The sequence below is a fragment of the Alternaria triticimaculans genome (genome assembly GCF_023758025.1).
Source record: "Alternaria triticimaculans strain BMP 0046 chromosome Unknown scaffold_18, whole genome shotgun sequence".
Taxonomy (NCBI): domain Eukaryota; kingdom Fungi; phylum Ascomycota; class Dothideomycetes; order Pleosporales; family Pleosporaceae; genus Alternaria; species Alternaria triticimaculans.
In genome coordinates, this window is record NW_026055975.1 from 327,326 (window position 1) to 345,253 (window position 17,928).

The window sequence follows — 17,928 nt, forward strand, 5'->3', positions numbered from 1 at the left end:
GAGGTTGGGCGATCGCGAAATGACGCGCCGGCGCCGGTCCTGTCAGGTGCAAGCTACGGCAAGCGCGTAATCACCCGGCAAATCGAGTGCACCGTGTTCATCGATTCGGGAGCCAGCGGTGGGCGATGGGCGGAGGGGCGTTGGCTGCGAGACAGGCGCGATACCGTGATGCGCCTGCTTGGAGGTGCGAGCTGGGGTCGACTAATACGGCTAGTGTGCCAAGCAACATGTGGGCTACCTAGGCAGTTCGTCGCAGCTCCCGTTCACTGCACCCTACCGCCTCGTTTTAAGGCCGATCCGTCGATACCAAGCTCGGTAGTCCAGTCGTCTCTGCCGACGTTAGTGACTATGACAACAGGTGTTTCCGAGTTCGATCTGCCCTCACGTGCTACCGGAGTTCTTCCCATTTCACTCAGCCATCTAGAAGGTTTACTGAGCCGCCTTCTGCACAAGGAAATGTAAACCGATTCACACACATCACTAGATTAGGTTCGCATTCAACTTCATTTCATGAGTCGCGCAGCCGGGAACATCTGAGTTCCACACGACATCTTGTGTCGGGCCAGGGCTGCAGATCCCACTACCCCAGGTTTTCGACGTCACAAGCGAGCTGGTTCCTGCATGGACACAGTCATTGCGGCCTTGTTCGGCAACTTCGTCACTTAGAGGTGTCAGCAGTGCTACCAGTCCACCAAACCACCCTGGCTACGATGTTAACAACGAGTTCCGAAGCATTCTTCTGCCGATCTTTCCACGTCTACTCACAATGCGCATCGTACCATTATCGGAAACGGGTACAAATCTTTTGCAACCGTCGTTTGGACGGGGTATATGGTTTTCTTCCACTGCAGCAAGCTCGATGCTCATCGCGCATCTCTCGCGTAAGGCTGCTTCCATATTGACTATTTAGGCGCGACGCTGTACAAACAGTATCCTCACTTCCACACCACCAGATAGAACAGCGCCTGGATCAACTCCGACTGATCTGACTGTACTGCATTCAAGACATGGAATACATTGCGCAAGCCCTATGACATGGCTTGCCTACAAAGTAAGAAGACGCCCGAGGCGCTCGTGTCAGCATCATCGAAACTGAGATAAGGCACCAACATTGGAAGCCTCCCTTGTGGCACCACCCGATACTTGCAAATCATAACCATTTAGATCGATACAACACGGCTCATAAAGTAGCAGGCTAAATTGTATGGCCCAACAGGCGTCATCCAAGAACAATAGTAAAGCCGCAGTGATTCGAGTCACGACCATCCCTTGCTCTAGGCCTCGCACCTAAGACCCAGTGTTCCCCAACGCAACCCTTGCATCATCATCGGAGAATTCATTATGGCAGACGAAGATTCCACATCCCCAAAGCCATTTCGGGTCATTGTTATTGGTGCCGGTATTGTCGGCTTGTCGCTCTCACACGCTCTACAACTAGCCAATATCGAACATGTCGTTCTCGAAAAGCACGACAAGATTGTTTCACTAAAAGGCGCAGCGCTGATTATCTGGCCGGCTGTCGCACGTATCTTCGACCAGTTTGGTATTCTCGATAGAATCACCAAAACCACGTCGCCCGTCGATGCCTCTTACAAACGATGGCCAGACGGGAGTTTGATCTGTCGCGATGATACTATGCAGGCTGTGAGCAAACTGTACGTTGCCACACTCCTCTGATGTGTGTGAAGTGGACGCATCACGCGCTGACCCCACAAAAGCTTCAAAATACCGAGCATCCTGTTCGATCGTCAGACTTGTGTGTCGCATCTATACGAAGGGCTCCCGGATAAGTCCAAAATTCACACCAGCAGCCGCCTTGAACGTATCGAGCAAACTGACACGGGTGTTCGCGTCCACCTAACCGATGGCTCTACCGAAGAAGGCGACATGGTCATCGGCGCAGACGGTGTACACAGTCATGTTCGGAAGCTCATGTGGGACCACGCCGACAAGTTCGAACCAGGCAGCATACCCCAAACCGACAAAGAAGTCATGTCCTTCGGCGAATACAGAGGTTTATTCGGCGTCAGCACGGTTCCAGACAATGCTCAACTCGGTACCTCGAATACAAACATGATACTTGGTCAGGACGTTACCATGCTTCTATTTTCGCAGATGGGCAGAGCCATGTGGGGTATCACTTTCAAAGACGAATTTCAAAAGGCAGAGCAGAAAGGTAAAGCTACTAAGGCAGAGATTGAGGCGGTGGCGGAGAGATTCGCCGATCTTCCCATGACAACCAAAATCACTCTGGGTGATGTATGGAAGACAAACGAGCGACACGGTCTTCTCTACGTTGAAGAAGGCGTCCTGAGTAAATGGCATGCCGGGCGCATAGTTCTTGTAGGAGATTCAGCACACAAAGTACACCTCCCAGACTCATCCCCACCAAAACGTATCACTAACGCAAATCCAGATGACAGCCGACCTCGGCATGGGCGCCAACATAGCCGTCGAGTCCGCCGTCCACCTCTGCAACATCCTGCACCGCGAATTCGCCTCCAACCCCACTCGTCGTATCTCCACCCCCGATCTCGCCGCCTTGTTCGCCGAATACCAAGCCGGTCGCCACGCACGAGCAAAGGAATACGTCGAAACCAGCGGCAAGCTCACGCGCATGAACAGCTACCAGTCACGCTTTAATTACTTTTTTGCTGGGTATCTGCACAAGTACATTGTGCCGTCTCAGAAAGCGGGGCTCATCGAATCGCTGAGTGTGGCGCCCAAACTGGATTATGCCCCCACGAGGACGATTGACGAGAGTGCTGAGGGGTGGCACTGGATGGAGAAGCAAGAGATGAAGAAAGGGAAGAAGGGTGGTTGGTTCAAGTACATGGTCTTGACATCGGTTGTGGGGGTGACTGCTGCGTATATGGCGCGTGCTGGGGTACCAGCGCTGCTGATGAAGTTGACTGTGTAAAACGTTGCGAATTAAGTGTAATAGTTTTCTATCCCTGTTGTCGGCTTCGCAAATACTGTCTTTCCAGCTTCCGCCGCGTATAGCAAATTCAGCCCTCATTAAGTCCTCCATGACAAACACAGTGGCTCCCCGTGTTCCGCGCAAGTGTGCTGGACGCATAATACGGCTTCAAACACTTCCAGCAAAAGTGGACATGGCATTTCGCACCTATCATATCGATCAGCCTCAACGTCCCGTTTCGAAACCCCTACCTCTTCTCCAGGCACGACGGGAAATATATACGTACATTCCATGTGATCACACCCCTTATTCTTCTCAATCGGCCTCTTACACCCCGGACACGCCTTTGTCGTTTTCTCCACCACCTTCCTACTCGCTTCCTCCTCCTCCTTCTTCAGTTTCCCATTTGTTCTGTAGTCGTACTCTGTGCACGTCTCTCCTTTATGCCATGCCACGTTGTGAACGACACAGGACGTCTTTTCGCAGGTGTTGCACCGGAATTTGGGTGTGTTGGGTAAGTGGACTTGGCCTGCTTTGCAGCCTTTGAGGGGGCACCAGTGGAAGCCCAGGCGGGCTTCTTGCTTGGCGCGGGAGGAGAGGGTGCTGTAGCTGGTTGTGTTGTTAGTGATGTGTTTGATTGGGTGGGGATGTGCGGGGTGTGGAAAGGGAGTAGGGATAGGGAGTCGTACCGTTTGAAAATATCTTTCGGCGCAAAGTCTCTCATATCAGCCGATCGCAGTTGCGTTTTGCATATAGGGCATGTTATATCGTTCCACAGTTTTGCACTGGACTCAGATGCGATCCATGTACGAAGACACTTTCGGCATACGTCGACTTCGTGCTTGCAGTTCTTGGTAGGCGGCCGGTCGGGGAAGTGGTGTAGTGAGAGCGAATTTGTGCATACTGTACAATCTTTCTTTTCTTTCTTGGGTTTATGCTCATCGTTTTGGTGGTGATGGCTGTCTACTCGGTGGATCGACTTGTGCCTTGTACTGCCCCCCTCGGCTCTTTTGCTGTGGATGTTGCTAGACTCTGGCTTGTGTGGAGCTTCTTTCTTGGTTCGATGCTTGTCGGATGTTGATGTATGCTCTTTCTTGGCTTTGCTTATGGGTATTACCCGGGTAGGATGTGATTCATGTGAAGAGGCCGACCTGCGGTCTCCGCGTCCAGGTTTGGCTGTCACGCCGTTGGAAGCTGCCTGGCTATACCGATGCTGTCCGGTTGAGTCTGCGTCAGAAGAGGAACTATGGCCTCTGTCGTAACTTCTATTAGATTTTGACTGTCTCGACTTCAAGGCGACTACCTTTCCGCGTCGCTCATAAGCTGCTTGGATCGTTCGCTGACCGCTCCACGACTGGCCCATGGTAATATCTGATGTACGGAGAAGTCGTAAGAGACCGGATAAGGACGTTGAGCGTTCTTGAAAGTACTTCGATGCTGCTCGATAGCCAGTATCGGTGGAACAGAGTGCTTGGGATGAGCGTAGGAAGCCTTTGCGTGGCGGTGCATCCAGACCGGAGTGAAGTCTGCGGTCACGTCGTGGCGGGCGGTGCTCTGGCACCCATGAACTGCATAAATAAATAAGAAGTCGAGAGCAGTTGCACAAGTTGGCAGATGCGTGTCGATGTGGGTGTCATTGTGCGCGGGGTCAGCCCACTGCAACCCTTGGAACCGGTCACCAAACCGGTGAGTAAGCTTGTCGGTAATTGGTTATCCACCCTGAAGGACTGGATACTTCCAAGAAGGCTGGGAAACAGTCTCTAATACACTCAGACATGTGCCATGATAGCCTACCAGCCTACTAAGTGACTTCGGAATGTAAAAGCGTTATCCTGTGCCAATGCTGCGCTACGCCATCGCGTTTAACGGTAGAACCAACCCAATTCATACCGGTTGCCGTAACAGTCAAGTTCCCCAGCTTCTGAGTTAACCGGCTTCCTCAGAACCGTGATATCCCCAGGCCAGTACCCCGCTAAATCGGGTTCAGCCTCGCCTATCTCCACTAAATTGTTGTATGCGGCCTTCCTTTCTCGCCGAAACTTGCCAATCTCACCCACCACATCGATGAGCGGAATTGTATCATGAAGAACTTTACTTGTGTCAACTGGTGAGACGGGGCTGCTAGGTGCAAGCTCCAATCCGCTCATAGCTGCCAAGGGCAGAGTGCGGCCTGACTCACGACCAGGCTGTCCGCACTCTTCATCGTCGAAGAAGGAGAAATCATGCGTTGCTGCCTCCCAAAATGCTTCAGAGTCCGCATCTTCAGTAGTTGACTTTGTTGGATAAGCCCGCCAACTAGTAGAGATTTTCTTAGGCGCTGACTGCGGCGCCGCCATTTCAAGTACTAATCTCCGAAGGGCAAATTGGTTCCGTGCGTACTCTTCTTCTGCTATGGCACGCCTACGTCCTGGAGGTAGCACATAGGTATGCCTGGCCCGTTGCTTGGCGATTGAAGACTCCTCGGCTGCATCCTTGATAAACTGTTTAATCCGATGAACAATTTCTCTATCGCTGGTCATGGTTGGCACATCCGTCAGAACGAGAGTGTGAAGCTTCGGAAGCATCCCAGGATGTAGTCGAGGTTCACTTGCTTGGCGAAAGTCCAGTCGGACTTTTCTGTCCTCGATGTAGTAGAACGAATTGCCTCGTGACCTTGTCGTAGTCTTGGTGATCGGTTGATCCAGTGTACTGCTGCCGTGGGTCGGCGTAGATGATGAAAGGCGTTCTCCAGGACCATGCCTGTTTGCAGCTGCATGAGGCTGGTAGATCCCGTTTCCCAGTGGGCTAAGAGGGCTCAATGGCGAGTCTACAGGTATGACCTCCGGAGCGCAGGCAGGATCTCGGTTAATCTGTAGTGATTGCGGAGTAACGCATATTTTAGGGACGCTTTTGGCGTCTCGCCTTTCACCATCGGCAAATTCTGATTCTGGCCTGTCGTTTTCAGCGAGTTGAGGCGTTACAGGGGAGCCGGGAAGCTCAACCGGATATGATGAGTCCCCTGGAACCTCGTGTACAGCTATTGGGATGGAGTCGAGTTCGGGTGTCGGTGGCTCTACAGCTTCGAGCTCATGCGCATTTGAAGGTTTGTAGATAGCAAGATCCCCAGTGAGTTCCGCGCGCGGCGAATTGGGCGTTTCAAAAGGGGCGTCTTCTGTCACCAACTTGTAGTTGATCCGCAAGTATCGCAGTCTAGATGAAGCATACTCTGCAAGTACTGGAGTAAGCTTTGATACGCTAGGTAGTTCCAAGTCATCATTCGGTGTTTCGAGCGTGAGGTTAGAAGGATGCGTCACTACAGCGGGTAGTATACCCACATCTAGGACTTGCAAGCGTCTTGATCGCAGCAAAGCCGATATACCTTCAACAGTTATTGCGTTACTGGAGAGATACAAGTGCGAGACTCCGACATCGCTCGACTCCTCAATGCTTAGGCTCCCGATGAAGCCGCCTGTAAGCTTCTTGCGAAGATGGCCCACGAGGTTTTCAGACTCAAAGGTCTCTGGTCCATCGGTTGGATTCGCGTTCTCGACAGGCGCCAGTGGTCCACGAGAAGAATGCGTCACAACAACCCTCTCTTTCAAGCACAGTTCAAGAAGGAGTCGCACGCTAGTGTCCGTCAAAAGGTTGTTGCTGATATCAAGGCTTCTGACGCGGCTGCTGATTGCATGCGCAACTACTGAGAACTCCTCATCCCTGATGCCAATTCCACGAAGATTCAGCACGCGCAGATTTCGGAGGTACTTGAAGGTCGAAAGAACCGCCTTGTCTCTCGCGGCTGCAGTCTTTGATAGATCCAGCGAGACAAGATCTGGAAAGTGCGGTAAAGCTTCTGCAAGGCCCATCGATGTAGCATTTGTACAGCTGGAAGCATCTAGTAGGCGTAGGCTGAATACCGGATATGCGTTGGGGCGAGTTAACCTCCATTGCAGGCTTGAGTGTCGCAAGCTGAGAAGACATGCGTGATCGAAGAAGGGCAGGCCGTCCACGATTAGGCACTGCAGACGAGGTAGGTGTTCCAAACAGTCTCGAAGCCATTCTGCGTGCGGTCCATCATACAGCTCTGCATGAGCCGGCGGGAAACGAAGAGTATGTGTGAGCTCTCTTACAGAAGCTCGCGCATAAGGTAATGTGCGCTTGAACCGTGTGAGTGCCACTATTGGATATCAATATGTATCAGTGTCTCTGCGTCTTGATAACCCACCATATACAGTATCATTCTGGATCCCAAAGTGCGAAGCCGGGCTACCCCAAAGGTTCGGTGTGAAGGTCTGGTGCCATTGCCGGTTGACCAAAGTTGCTGAGCAGAGGTCTTGAGAGGGCAGATAGGGAGCGATGAGCACCCAAGGATCGCGTCGCATTACACTTTCGTAAGATGGAAGGAGATCGTCCATGGTTATGAGTGAGCTGAAAGAGCACTTATTGTTATGGCAAGTTCCATTAGTCGCCACTAAAGGTTATGGTGGAGATCGGAAGGAACGGTGCATGCATCTCTATGGATTCCGACGAAGGTGAGGTGTGCGTGCGCATCTTTCCGTGGATGTTGGCAGCTGGCAGGGCTGACTTGTGAGGCTGTGCAAGTGTTGCAGTTTGCCGGGTCACAGCTGCGATGATGCAACAACTGGCCTGACTAACCCGATTCGGCTACCAAGGCTTACTTGCATCTGGCGACAGCAGTCACGTTCGAATTTTTCCGTTTATTGAACAATGAATTGCTATGCGGTATATCTATCAAGCACCATCTTGCCTCTCAAGAGGTGACATCCATAATCTCACTTGCGAACTTACTCCTTGCTCTAATCCTAGGTCCGTAGAACACCAGAATCCACGGCACAATGGTCAACAACGCGCCAATCCCGCCAAGCAGACTACTCGCAGGACCATACCCAAGCTTATTATACATTTGGGTCGTGATGAGTGGGAATATGCCACCTAAGATGATATCAGTATGCATCCAGTCGTGATGAGATGGAGATGACTTACCAAGCATATTCCGGCAGAAAGACTGCGCCGCCAGTGCCGAACTCGCATAACGATGATACGTGTCTGCGAGGAAATTGAAGGTCGCCAGGTAGATACTGAAGATGCCAACGGTAGCGATACCGATCGCAATTGCGGGTACAACCCAATGTATGTCGGGGAAGCTCGTCCATCCGAACATGAAGAGGCCGATGGGCATGCAAGCGCTTTCTATGCAAGCGAAGTAAAGGCGACCTTCTGGTGTGCCGGTCAACTTCCCGCTCTTCTTCGCAATCTTCTCTTGGTAGATGGATAATATGGTCGACAGGATGCTGGCTATACCCATCGATGCAAAGACTGCGTTGGCCTGTTGTAGCGAGAAGCCGTGATTGCTCTGAAACACTAGCGGAATTGCCGCCAATGTGAGGTAGAGTACGGCCCAGGAGAAGGCTACCCAGAGGGAGAACCAGAACACGACAGGTTCAGTGAAGAGGAGATGAAATGGACGGTAGAGGGAAACGCCTATCATCTTGCCAAGCGATGCTCGTTCTTCATCTGATCGCACCTTCCACCTCAAACGCAGCGACTCCATGGATCCTGGCTTTTCGGTGTTGTTGACATTAAAGCCGTAATATCCGGACTGCTCGCGTGCCTCATACCACTTGTTCAAAACTTTGGCTTTCCTGGACAGGAGAACCGAGCCGCGGGTCTCCTTGAATACGACACAGATCAGTACCACCACCGCACCGCATGAGATAGCCTGTACGTAGAAGATCCACCTCCAAGTCGTGTTCTGCGCGATGAAGCCACAAACTAGAGGGCCCCATGATGTACCAAAGAGTGCAGCACCTGAGAAGAGAGCCATGGGGGTGTTCCGATCCTCAGCATGGTAGATGTCTGAGACCACGCCACCAACCATAGTGGAGAAGGTAGATCCGCCCACGCCCAAGAAGAAGCGTGCGACGAGCATTCCAGCATATGATTGCGTGAGGCCAGAGCAGAGCTGGCAGATGACGAATAATATGCCTGAAGCGAGGAAGACTGGCCGGCGACCGTTGATCTCCGAAAACGGGGCAAGAACCATCGGCGCGATAGCGAATCCTGTGGTGAAGGTCGTGATGCCGACCAGCGCTGCAACACTGCTGACGCCCCATTCCTGCGTCATCTGCTCAACACCGGGGCTGTAAGCGCCAGCCGAGAACGCTGTGAGAGCGGTGATGATGCATGAGACACATATCGTGAATCTCTTTCTTGTCTCTGACCAGTCGAAAGGGTTTGTGTATTTGACGAGGTTCGGAGGTTCAGGTGGCGCTTCTTGGTCGGTTTGAGTCGGATATATCGTGGTCGCGTGTGGGAGTTCTGTGTCGAATGTGAGATAACGCCAAACGATTTCTGAGTCCTGCACGTTCTCTTGCGGTATGAACTCGCTACTGGTGCTTTGTTTTCCATAGTGGGAGTCTGTCTCTGGGTCGTTATCTGGTTCTGCTGTGGAATTTCGATCCCTCGGTTCCTCTGCGGAAGGCGTGCGCATATCCGGCAATATGCTTATTCCCGCTTGGCTTCTTGAATCTGCGCACTCTCCGAGCTCAGAGTCTCTCGGGAGGTTGATCTCCGGATTTGCACTCATGCTGCCATAAGGTCCTTCTCTTCTGTTGAAATGTCGAAGAGCTACACCGAGGATTTCGCAATGAACGCGTCAGAGTCTAAAAGCAAGCGTGAACCCGGTGACGCTGAAAAGCGCGACCTTCATAGCTTAAGCGGCGGTTAGGTCTGGTCCGCTAACCCACAGGCGTAGCCGATATGCATCCCAACGAACAACTGGACGGTGTGGGACGCCCGGTTCTCTCCCGACGGGATTCGTAGAAATCGTTTGCATTGGTCGGGAATAGGACTCCTTCTCCATCTTCCAGGCCCACATGCATGGGGGCGTCCCGCTTCGGGGTAAACTTGGGAATTTATCGTGTACACCGACATGCCAAGGCCGCCTCGAAATCTCTGGCTGCTGGAGCGCGTGCAGAATAGGGTAGATCCGGTGCGTCATGCGGGAAGGAGTCTGGCGCGCCTCAAGCAAAGGCATCTCGACTCGGACAAGCAAATGGCTCCCCGACATCATCGGCGGGAAGTATCGGCACCTGGGCAAAAGCAAGCAGCCTCATCGTCACTCAATCCTGTGATAACCAGCACAGATATGCATCGTGTCCTTGATGAGTCGCCGCAAGGGTTCCAGCTCGGAAGTTCGGCCCAAGTTCACTTTGGGGTTTCAGGCGAGAAGAAAGAGGACCCTGCCGAGGTTGCCGATGTGAAGCTGTCCTAGGAGGGAGTAGCGACGTTGGAGCGCGTATGTAACGTATGGAGGTGTAGTCAGGTGGCTACCTAGGTACTCGCTGTGTATGCTACAAGCGTGACCCCGCGACATTAGAGTTCGCGCGACGCGTGGGAACGGCGTGTGTGTTCAGGCGGGCAGTCACGAAATTCTTGCCGCCATGAAGCTACCCATCTCAGAAGAGTTTCGCGTAACCTCCGCACTGCCAGCTGCTGCTAATGTTTGTGAAAGCGCACTTGTTGGAAGAGCGCGACTTCCCCAATCGTTCGGTTGAGCGACACGGCCAAACATCCCGCCTTGATATCCATGGAGGCTGCTGTATCCCAATGTCGCAATTGCATACTGATCACCCAGTCTCACACGACAAACGACAATGCGCGCAGTTGATGCACAAAGCTACCGAGAGATTGGATCAAGCAAACGCCATATCAGTCGTTGGAACGTCTGCAAACGCTCTGACATGGTTCGGAGCCTATTCGAAGTCTGATAAGTAGGGATATCGCTGAGAAATCACCAACAACAACATCATTGGCTTCTACCTGCTTCCAGTTGCGACGAATGCTCGGCAGGAGGGGCAACAATTGGCAAGCGATACCGCCGGAGATGTCGAGTCTGTGATTCGTCCACTGCCCAAACGACGTGGGCAAATTCAATGGCAGAAAAAGCTCTGGTGGAGTTCACGTGAGATACGTGACGATTGCGCAATATACGCTAGCTGGAAGTGTTGGTCGTTCAATGTTGTGTATGGCCTTACAAGAGGACAAAAAGGCATCATCGACCCCTCAACTTCTTCTCTCCCTCATAATACCGCTCCAACATCCCAAATTACAACTAGGAGATACCTCGATATCTACCACAGTCCCACTCAGACACTAAATCACACAACCAGGTACGTTGGCTGCTTGCGACCTACCCCGCCACCCCGCATGTTTGCGCAAATCGCTGGGACCTGAGCTAACATGGGCGCAAAAGACACAATGAGCGACCGACCAGAGCCTCTCCGTCTGGGCAGCAAGGCCCCCAACTTCAAGGCCGAGACGACCCAGGGCCCCATCGACTTCCACGAGTTCATCGGCGACAACTGGGTCATCCTGTTCTCGCATCCCGAGGACTACACCCCCGTATGCACAACTGAGCTCGGCGCTTTCGCAAAGCTCGAGCCTGAGTTCAGCCGTCGCGGTGCTAAGCTCATCGGTCTCTCTGCCAACACCGTCGACTCGCACGATGGCTGGATCAAGGACATTGACGAGATCTCCGGCAGCAAGCTCAAGTTCCCCATCATTGGCGACAAGGACCGCCAGATCGCGTTGGCATACGACATGTAGGTAGAGATTCGTTGCGACCTACGACTCGCGACATGGCTAACGACATGAACAGGATCGACCACCAGGACGCGACCAACGTCGACAGCAAGGGCATTGCCTTCACCATCCGCTCCGTCTTCATCATCGACCCCAAGAAGACCATCCGCCTGATCCTCTCATACCCCGCTAGCACCGGTCGCAACACAGCTGAGGTTCTCCGCGTTCTCGACAGCCTGCAGACTGGCGACAAGCACAAGATTACCACCCCAATCGTAAGTTTTGACTGTACGAAGTGCATGTGCCACATATACTGATTTCGTACCAGAACTGGATCCCTGGTGACGACGTCATTGTTCACCCAGCCGTCAAGACCGAGGATGCGAAAAGCATGTTCCCCGACATCCGCATTGTCAAGCCCTACCTTCGATTCACCCCCCTGCCTAAGGAGAAGACCACCGCTGCTTAGAGAGCCCGATACCGACGACGCGACACCACGAAACGAGATAGCCCTAGGGCTCATACCCGTCTTGTAGCGGTGGACGCTGGGCGAGATTGGATAAGGAGAAGGCACGGTAGATAGGCCAGTCTACGATTAGATGCGAAAAATGAAATGGCATGATCACGACATAAGTCTTCCCATTTGCGCGTACTTCGCTGGCAGCCTCTGTGAAGGTCGTGACGCTCAGGGCCGTCTGTGATGAACTATCTGCATCTATGGTAACGATGCCTCATGAGCGACGGTCACATTCTGAGAAGTGTGTTGCTGCTATACGACAGGTCGTGAGCTTACCTGGCTGCGCAGGCGCGATGGACAGGTACACGCGATGTCTATTAGGTTACTGAATACGCTTTCTCATCATCATAGAAACCCGGACGATAGATTCATATATGCGCAGCTTGAAGATCGAGAGAGACCCGGGACACACGAGCGGGCAGTACTGACGATCCCACCCTCGTGGTTCAATTGGTGCTGCTGATTGCGGCCCCCAACGCGCCGCCACGTCCTTGAGCGTACGCCGCATGCCTGCTGATGAGCAGCCCACCTCCGTTTCTCTGCCTCGCATGTACAGTTTCGTCGTATAATCAACAAGATGCCAGAGATTACATTCGTGTTTGGACCGCGCAATAGCTTTTTCTTCGACTGTCGCCAAACATGGAAGTTGTGAGTTGCGCATGCTGGTGAGGAAAGCGCGGCTAACAGGGTGCAGCCACGAGATACCGCAGACGCTTCGCCAGTTGTTCAAGAGCTCTATGAGCAATCCATGGAGAGTCGCAAGCCCTTACTGTCTCGCGCTTGCTCCTCAGGGAGACTCTCCGGAGCCGATTTGGTATATCGGGTGTAAGACGTTAGATGGGGAGGACAAGCTCTGTAAGTAGCACCCCGGCCCAGATTCCGCGACCATGAAACGCATGGCGATGACGGCGCGGGCCAGCCCCATCGCACCTACCAAGCTAATCAGGACCAGTCCACTCACGGACCTACTTCGATCTCAACTATCCCGATCTCGCGCAGTGGCTAAAGTCGTTCCCGAATGCAGCCAGCTTGTGCTTCGTCACTTTCGGCCAGAAGTTCAGCTACTTCGCGTGCGCACCCGGGCAGGGCTCGATATGGGCTGCTATACCTTCAGGTCTCGAGGATAGAGTGAAGAAGTCGCTGGTCACGCCGACTTGTGTTGGTCTTGGGATGAAAGATGCCTGGTTCGTTCTGTTTGCGGATGGGCATCTGGCATGGAACTTCAACGGCTATTACACCGGATTGAACAAGATTTTGATGGAAACTGCACCGGGTGCCGTCAGTGTGAGTTCAGGAAACAAGCCTTCATGATGACATGAGTACAGCGCTGATGCAACCCAGTATGTCGCCATATCGCCCTACAACAAACAGCATTACTTCATCGCCTTCACAGATCGCCGCGTCAACTACAATTTCCAGGGAGGCCCTTCGGAATGGACGCGACTTATGAATCAAGTCTTCGAGTTATGGGCCGCTGAAAGCAAACGATTGCAAACTGCCAACGCGCCACGTTGGCATCAGCCGCAAGTACAACCGTATGTGCATGCGCAACCATCGCCAGCGCAAACATATCTTCACTCGCAGTCGACACACATCGTCAGTGCTTCTCGACTACCCATGGCCATGCCGGTGTCGCCGACCTCAGTGCCGAGTACGCCGGCGCCGATGTACGTCAGCCCTGTGCAACAGAACGCCGTACCAGACATCGCGCCCGTGGATAAGACGCCGGAGTATGGTGTTGTCGATGTACCAGTAGAACTTCCTGGACAAGCAATGTTCTCCCCGGCATATACGATGGCGAGTGTACCAGAGAAAGAACCAGCGAAGAAGAGGAGAAGCTTCTTATCCAAGCTGTTCTAGGCCAGCATCATGAGCATTGCTGGACTCCGCCTTGCTTCTCACCATCTCCAGTATCTCATAATGCTGTATGATAGCGAGCAAGAGTCGCAGCTTACATGTGCCGGCATCCTCGTCGGTGCGACTACACATGCAGCTCCGTACTTACCTTCCTGATTGGCGCGCACAGCCGAACGTGCAGGTGCACCTCTGCCGATCACCACGGACATGCATATCCACCACAAGAGTGGGAGAGCCATCACGTCACGATGCAGGGTCTTTTCGGTGCTTCTTATGATACGCCCTATCATTGCTAGCTTTCAGAACACTGCCAGCTGCAATATACAAGTAGAGCTTCTCCCCGCTTTCGTTGTCCTGCGCATTCATCTCGACGGGTAGTCACCAGCATCATGGCAGCTATTGCAAGAGCTTGGAAAGTGGGGGCGCTCACAACGTTCTTTCTGGCAACGATAGCGCATGCTACTGAGCCCACGGTCACAGTGCTGAATGGAACATACGAAGGCGTACATCTCCCTTCGTTCAATCAAGACATCTTCTTAGGCATCCCATATGCGCAAGATACGGGAGGTCAGAATCGCTTTCGCATACCACACTCATTGAACACGACATGGAATGGCACGCGCCCTGCCAAATCGTACGGAGACAGCTGTCCGGATCCCTCGGCTGCCAACTTCAGCATGAGCGAAGACTGCTTGAGCATCAACATCGTTCGTCCAGCGAGTCTCTCACACAACGACTACGCAAAGCTGCCCGTTGCGCTATGGATCCATGGAGGAAGCTACCAAGTCGGCACCAGTGCGCTTGCGAACTACAACCTGACATACATTGTTCAAAGAAGCGTGGAAATCGGCCAGCCCATCATTGCAGCCAGCGTCAACTACCGCAAAGGCGGATGGGGTATGTTATACTCGCGAGAGATCCAAGGTACCGGCCAGACGAACCTTGCGCTTCGAGACATGCGGAAAGGACTTGCTTGGATCTCAGAGAACATTGAAGCATTTGGCGGCGACAAGGACAGCGTGACTATTTGGGGCGAGTCTGCTGGGAGCTTCGCAGTAGGCCAGCTACTCATGTCGTACGGCGGCCGAACAGACAACTTGTTCCACCGCAGCATCCAAGAGTCTGGGTCTGCGGCGACGGCATGGTACAATGGCACAGACTGGTACCAGCCCATCTACGATAACATCGTCGACAAGGCAAACTGCACAGATGAAGTCGACACGCTCGCCTGTTTACGTACCCTGCCATACGAAGCCATCTTCCCACTCCTCGCAGCCCCAAGCCAAGGCCCAGGCTGGTACCCCATCGTCGACGGCGACATCATCCCCGCCTACCCCACCGAGCTCCTCGCCTCGGGTCGCTTCGCCCACATCCCGCATCTCTACGGCACCAACTCGGACGAAGGCACCGACAATGCGCCAGCCGGCGGCGTCATCAACACCGACGAAGACCTATACGCCTTCCTCGCCAACAGCACAGGTTTCGACTTCCCCGACGCCGTCATCAAGCGCATCATGGAACTGTACCCCAACGACCCCACCATTGGTATCCCGCTCAACACCGGCGTCGAGCTCTTCGCCGAACAAGGACTTCAGTATAAGCGCATCGCCGCCATCATGGGCGACGTTTTCTACCACGCGACCCGCCTCGCCGACGCCCGCGCTTACTCCAAGTACTCACCTACGTACATTTACCGCTTCAACACACTCCCCTGGCAGAATAGCAACACCGCCAGCGAAGGCGGCAATCCGCGCGCTTACAAGGGCGTCGCGCACTTCACTGAGGTGGCTTTTGTCTTTGCTAATCCTAACTTTTATGGCCCTTGGGAAGAATACAAGAAGCTGGCTGAGCAGGTGAGTGCGCAGTGGATCAGGTTTGTGGCGAATGGCGATCCAAATGGCGAGGCTCTGCCCAGGTGGCCAAGGTATGATGAGAGTGAGAGGGGGCTGGATCTTGTTCTTCAGGCGCAGGGGAGGGGGTATAATGGGAGTTATGTTGAGGAGGATGTTTGGAGGATTGAGGGGAGAGAGTTCTTGAGTAAGTGGGCGAGGAGGAGGCATGTTTAGAGTGCGGAGGTAGTAGTAGGGGGAGGGTGTTGTGAAGATAGAGACTTGTACAAAATGTATAGTAGTGTATGCACTCCAAGCAGATAGAAAGTTGCAAGAAGTCTAGGGAATTAAGTCTGTTTGTTGCAAGTAACAAGTCTAGGAGAGAAGCAAGTGAAGTAAGAAGTAAGAGCTGTGTCAAGACATTAAGGCAAAGAAGAAGCAAGATGTTCGACCAAAGCAAGTTAATGAAGAAGCCAAACATAGAAGGTAAGTAAGAAATCAAGTCAAGAAGGAAGCAAGTGAAGCAAAGGCGAAGTCAAGTCAAAGAAGAAGCGAAGTGAGGTATATGATAGATTCATTGATGCTGAGGCGAAACCTTGAAGTGTCCTTGAGAGATATTCCAACCAAAGTCCAACCAAAACCCAATCACCAGATGAAGCCCATATCCACCAGCCATCAGCAAACCAATGTCCAAAACCTCAACGCTAATCTAAAACCCAATCCAAACATCGACCACCGACTGCAGGCACTCTCACCTCAAGTCTCTCATACCTTTCGCATGCTGCATTTCTCGAATTGATCCAAACTCCTAAGAGCCGCCATCAAGAAGTGTGCAGGGGAATGATCTGGGCGAGCAAGCTCAAACTGGCGAAGAACTTCAAATCTCCAAGGTAGGCCCAGCTTAGTACCGAAGCACCATAGACTGTCTGTCCTCCAGCACCTTGATGTGAGAATGAAGTCTCCTCCAGATCATGTCCACCAGCCATGGGGCCTTGCCGAAGCAAGCCTTGTAGGCTCAAAGCGAGATCCCATCGAGATCTGTAATGTCCGTCTCTTACTGTCTTTGACCATGGTATCCTGCACTTCCCACCAGTATGTTTCCTTCACCAAAGTATCCAATCCATCCAAACAACTTGACTTTCGTGCGACCCGGGGTGTTGTGAACATGCGATGCTGGCCTGAAGAGGGCTTGAGGTGGATGCTGAAGAGCTCGATCGTGGCCTAGAGTGTAGGGCTTTGAGGAGGTTGGCGACGATGTGAGCGAAGGTTGGAGCGATCCGAAGCGAAGTGAGTGTGGTAGAAGGCGACAGCAAGCTGAAAAATGTTAGAAGACTGAATAAAGAAGAAGCCAGCAAGATACTTACCATGTTCAATGGCGAAGGTGGATGTTGGAAGAGTGACCATGGCTCATGGTGAAGGAAGGTTGATCATCCATAGATGTGATGTTGGACCAAGGTTGGATGAAGTGTTGATGACCAAGTAAGGTGTGAAGGTTGTTGAGCAGTGATGTTGATTGAAGAAGAGTGAAGCTCAGTAAGGTTGGAAGTGGTCGACATATGAGTGAAGGTATGATGTCATGTGACAAAGTGGAAGTGATCCAAAGTAATGATGAAGTGTTGAGCCATGGTCGAAGTGAGTGAAGGAAGGAAGTTTGTTGAAGAAATGAGTGACAGGTAGTTGGAATTCTTCGAGTTGGGGTAAAAGATTGTGGGGTTTGTGGTAAAAGAGTGTAGGTCGGAGGGGGGAAATGGGCTTTATATGTGCCTGCCAAGAGTCTGCGCACGGGCAGGCGCTAGGAGCCGGCGCTGTTGCTCCGGCCGGTGTTCTGCCGGCGACAGGAAGGTCGGAAACACCAGGTGAAGGCGGGTATAGAAGGGCTTCGTCGGCGGTGGAGGGCCGCGCGGGCGTTGCCAGGTGAGAGTGAGAAACCACCAAGTCAAAATACGCGAGGTGGGATGGCCCGTGCGGCCTCATCAGGTAAGAGAACACGAAATTCCAGCAGTTCAAGCAGAGACTGAGAGATGTGATGTGTTTGCAGACATGTATGAAGCCAGTGAGGGTGTGCTCGACGGGCAGTGCGATAGTACGCAGGCATTGACTGACTGAGCGAACGTGAAGATACGCGAGAACATCGAAACTCGAGATTAAAATATGATTATGCGCTGTTCTTGTAACAAATTTTCAAGACAGCGTGCTCAGTGCGCAAGGCGTATCAAGGCTAGCCC

At 52.7% G+C, this 17,928-nt stretch overlaps 5 protein-coding genes across 5 annotated transcripts; 4 read left to right on the forward strand and 1 right to left on the reverse strand.

The window, feature by feature from the left end:
- Positions 1-1,341: 1,341 nt before the first annotated feature.
- J4E78_009078 (uncharacterized protein) lies at positions 1,342-2,920 on the forward strand (the record flags this gene model as incomplete). Its single annotated transcript, XM_049369672.1, has 3 exons — positions 1,342-1,655; positions 1,719-2,295; positions 2,417-2,920. 3 exons carry the CDS (start codon positions 1,342-1,344, stop codon positions 2,918-2,920), a joined length of 1,395 nt encoding a protein of 464 aa, XP_049218633.1.
- A 4,747-nt stretch (positions 2,921-7,667) lies between these two features.
- On the reverse strand, positions 7,668-9,503 carry J4E78_009079 (uncharacterized protein; the record flags this gene model as incomplete). The annotated part of the gene is made up of 2 exons (XM_049369673.1): positions 7,668-7,849; positions 7,901-9,503. 2 exons carry the CDS (start codon positions 9,501-9,503, stop codon positions 7,668-7,670), a joined length of 1,785 nt encoding a protein of 594 aa, XP_049218634.1.
- Positions 9,504-11,176: 1,673 nt separating this feature from the next.
- J4E78_009080 (uncharacterized protein) lies at positions 11,177-11,969 on the forward strand (the record flags this gene model as incomplete). The annotated part of the gene is made up of 3 exons (XM_049369674.1): positions 11,177-11,520; positions 11,577-11,775; positions 11,829-11,969. The coding sequence occupies 3 exons, from the start codon at positions 11,177-11,179 to the stop codon at positions 11,967-11,969; spliced, it is 684 nt and encodes a 227-aa protein (XP_049218635.1).
- A 625-nt stretch (positions 11,970-12,594) lies between these two features.
- On the forward strand, positions 12,595-13,877 carry J4E78_009081 (uncharacterized protein; the record flags this gene model as incomplete). Its single annotated transcript, XM_049369675.1, has 4 exons — positions 12,595-12,665; positions 12,712-12,872; positions 12,970-13,301; positions 13,359-13,877. 4 exons carry the CDS (start codon positions 12,595-12,597, stop codon positions 13,875-13,877), a joined length of 1,083 nt encoding a protein of 360 aa, XP_049218636.1.
- A 386-nt stretch (positions 13,878-14,263) lies between these two features.
- Positions 14,264-15,940, forward strand: J4E78_009082 (uncharacterized protein; the record flags this gene model as incomplete). The annotated part of the gene is made up of 1 exon (XM_049369676.1): positions 14,264-15,940. The coding sequence occupies one exon, from the start codon at positions 14,264-14,266 to the stop codon at positions 15,938-15,940; it is 1,677 nt and encodes a 558-aa protein (XP_049218637.1).
- Positions 15,941-17,928: the final 1,988 nt, after the last annotated feature.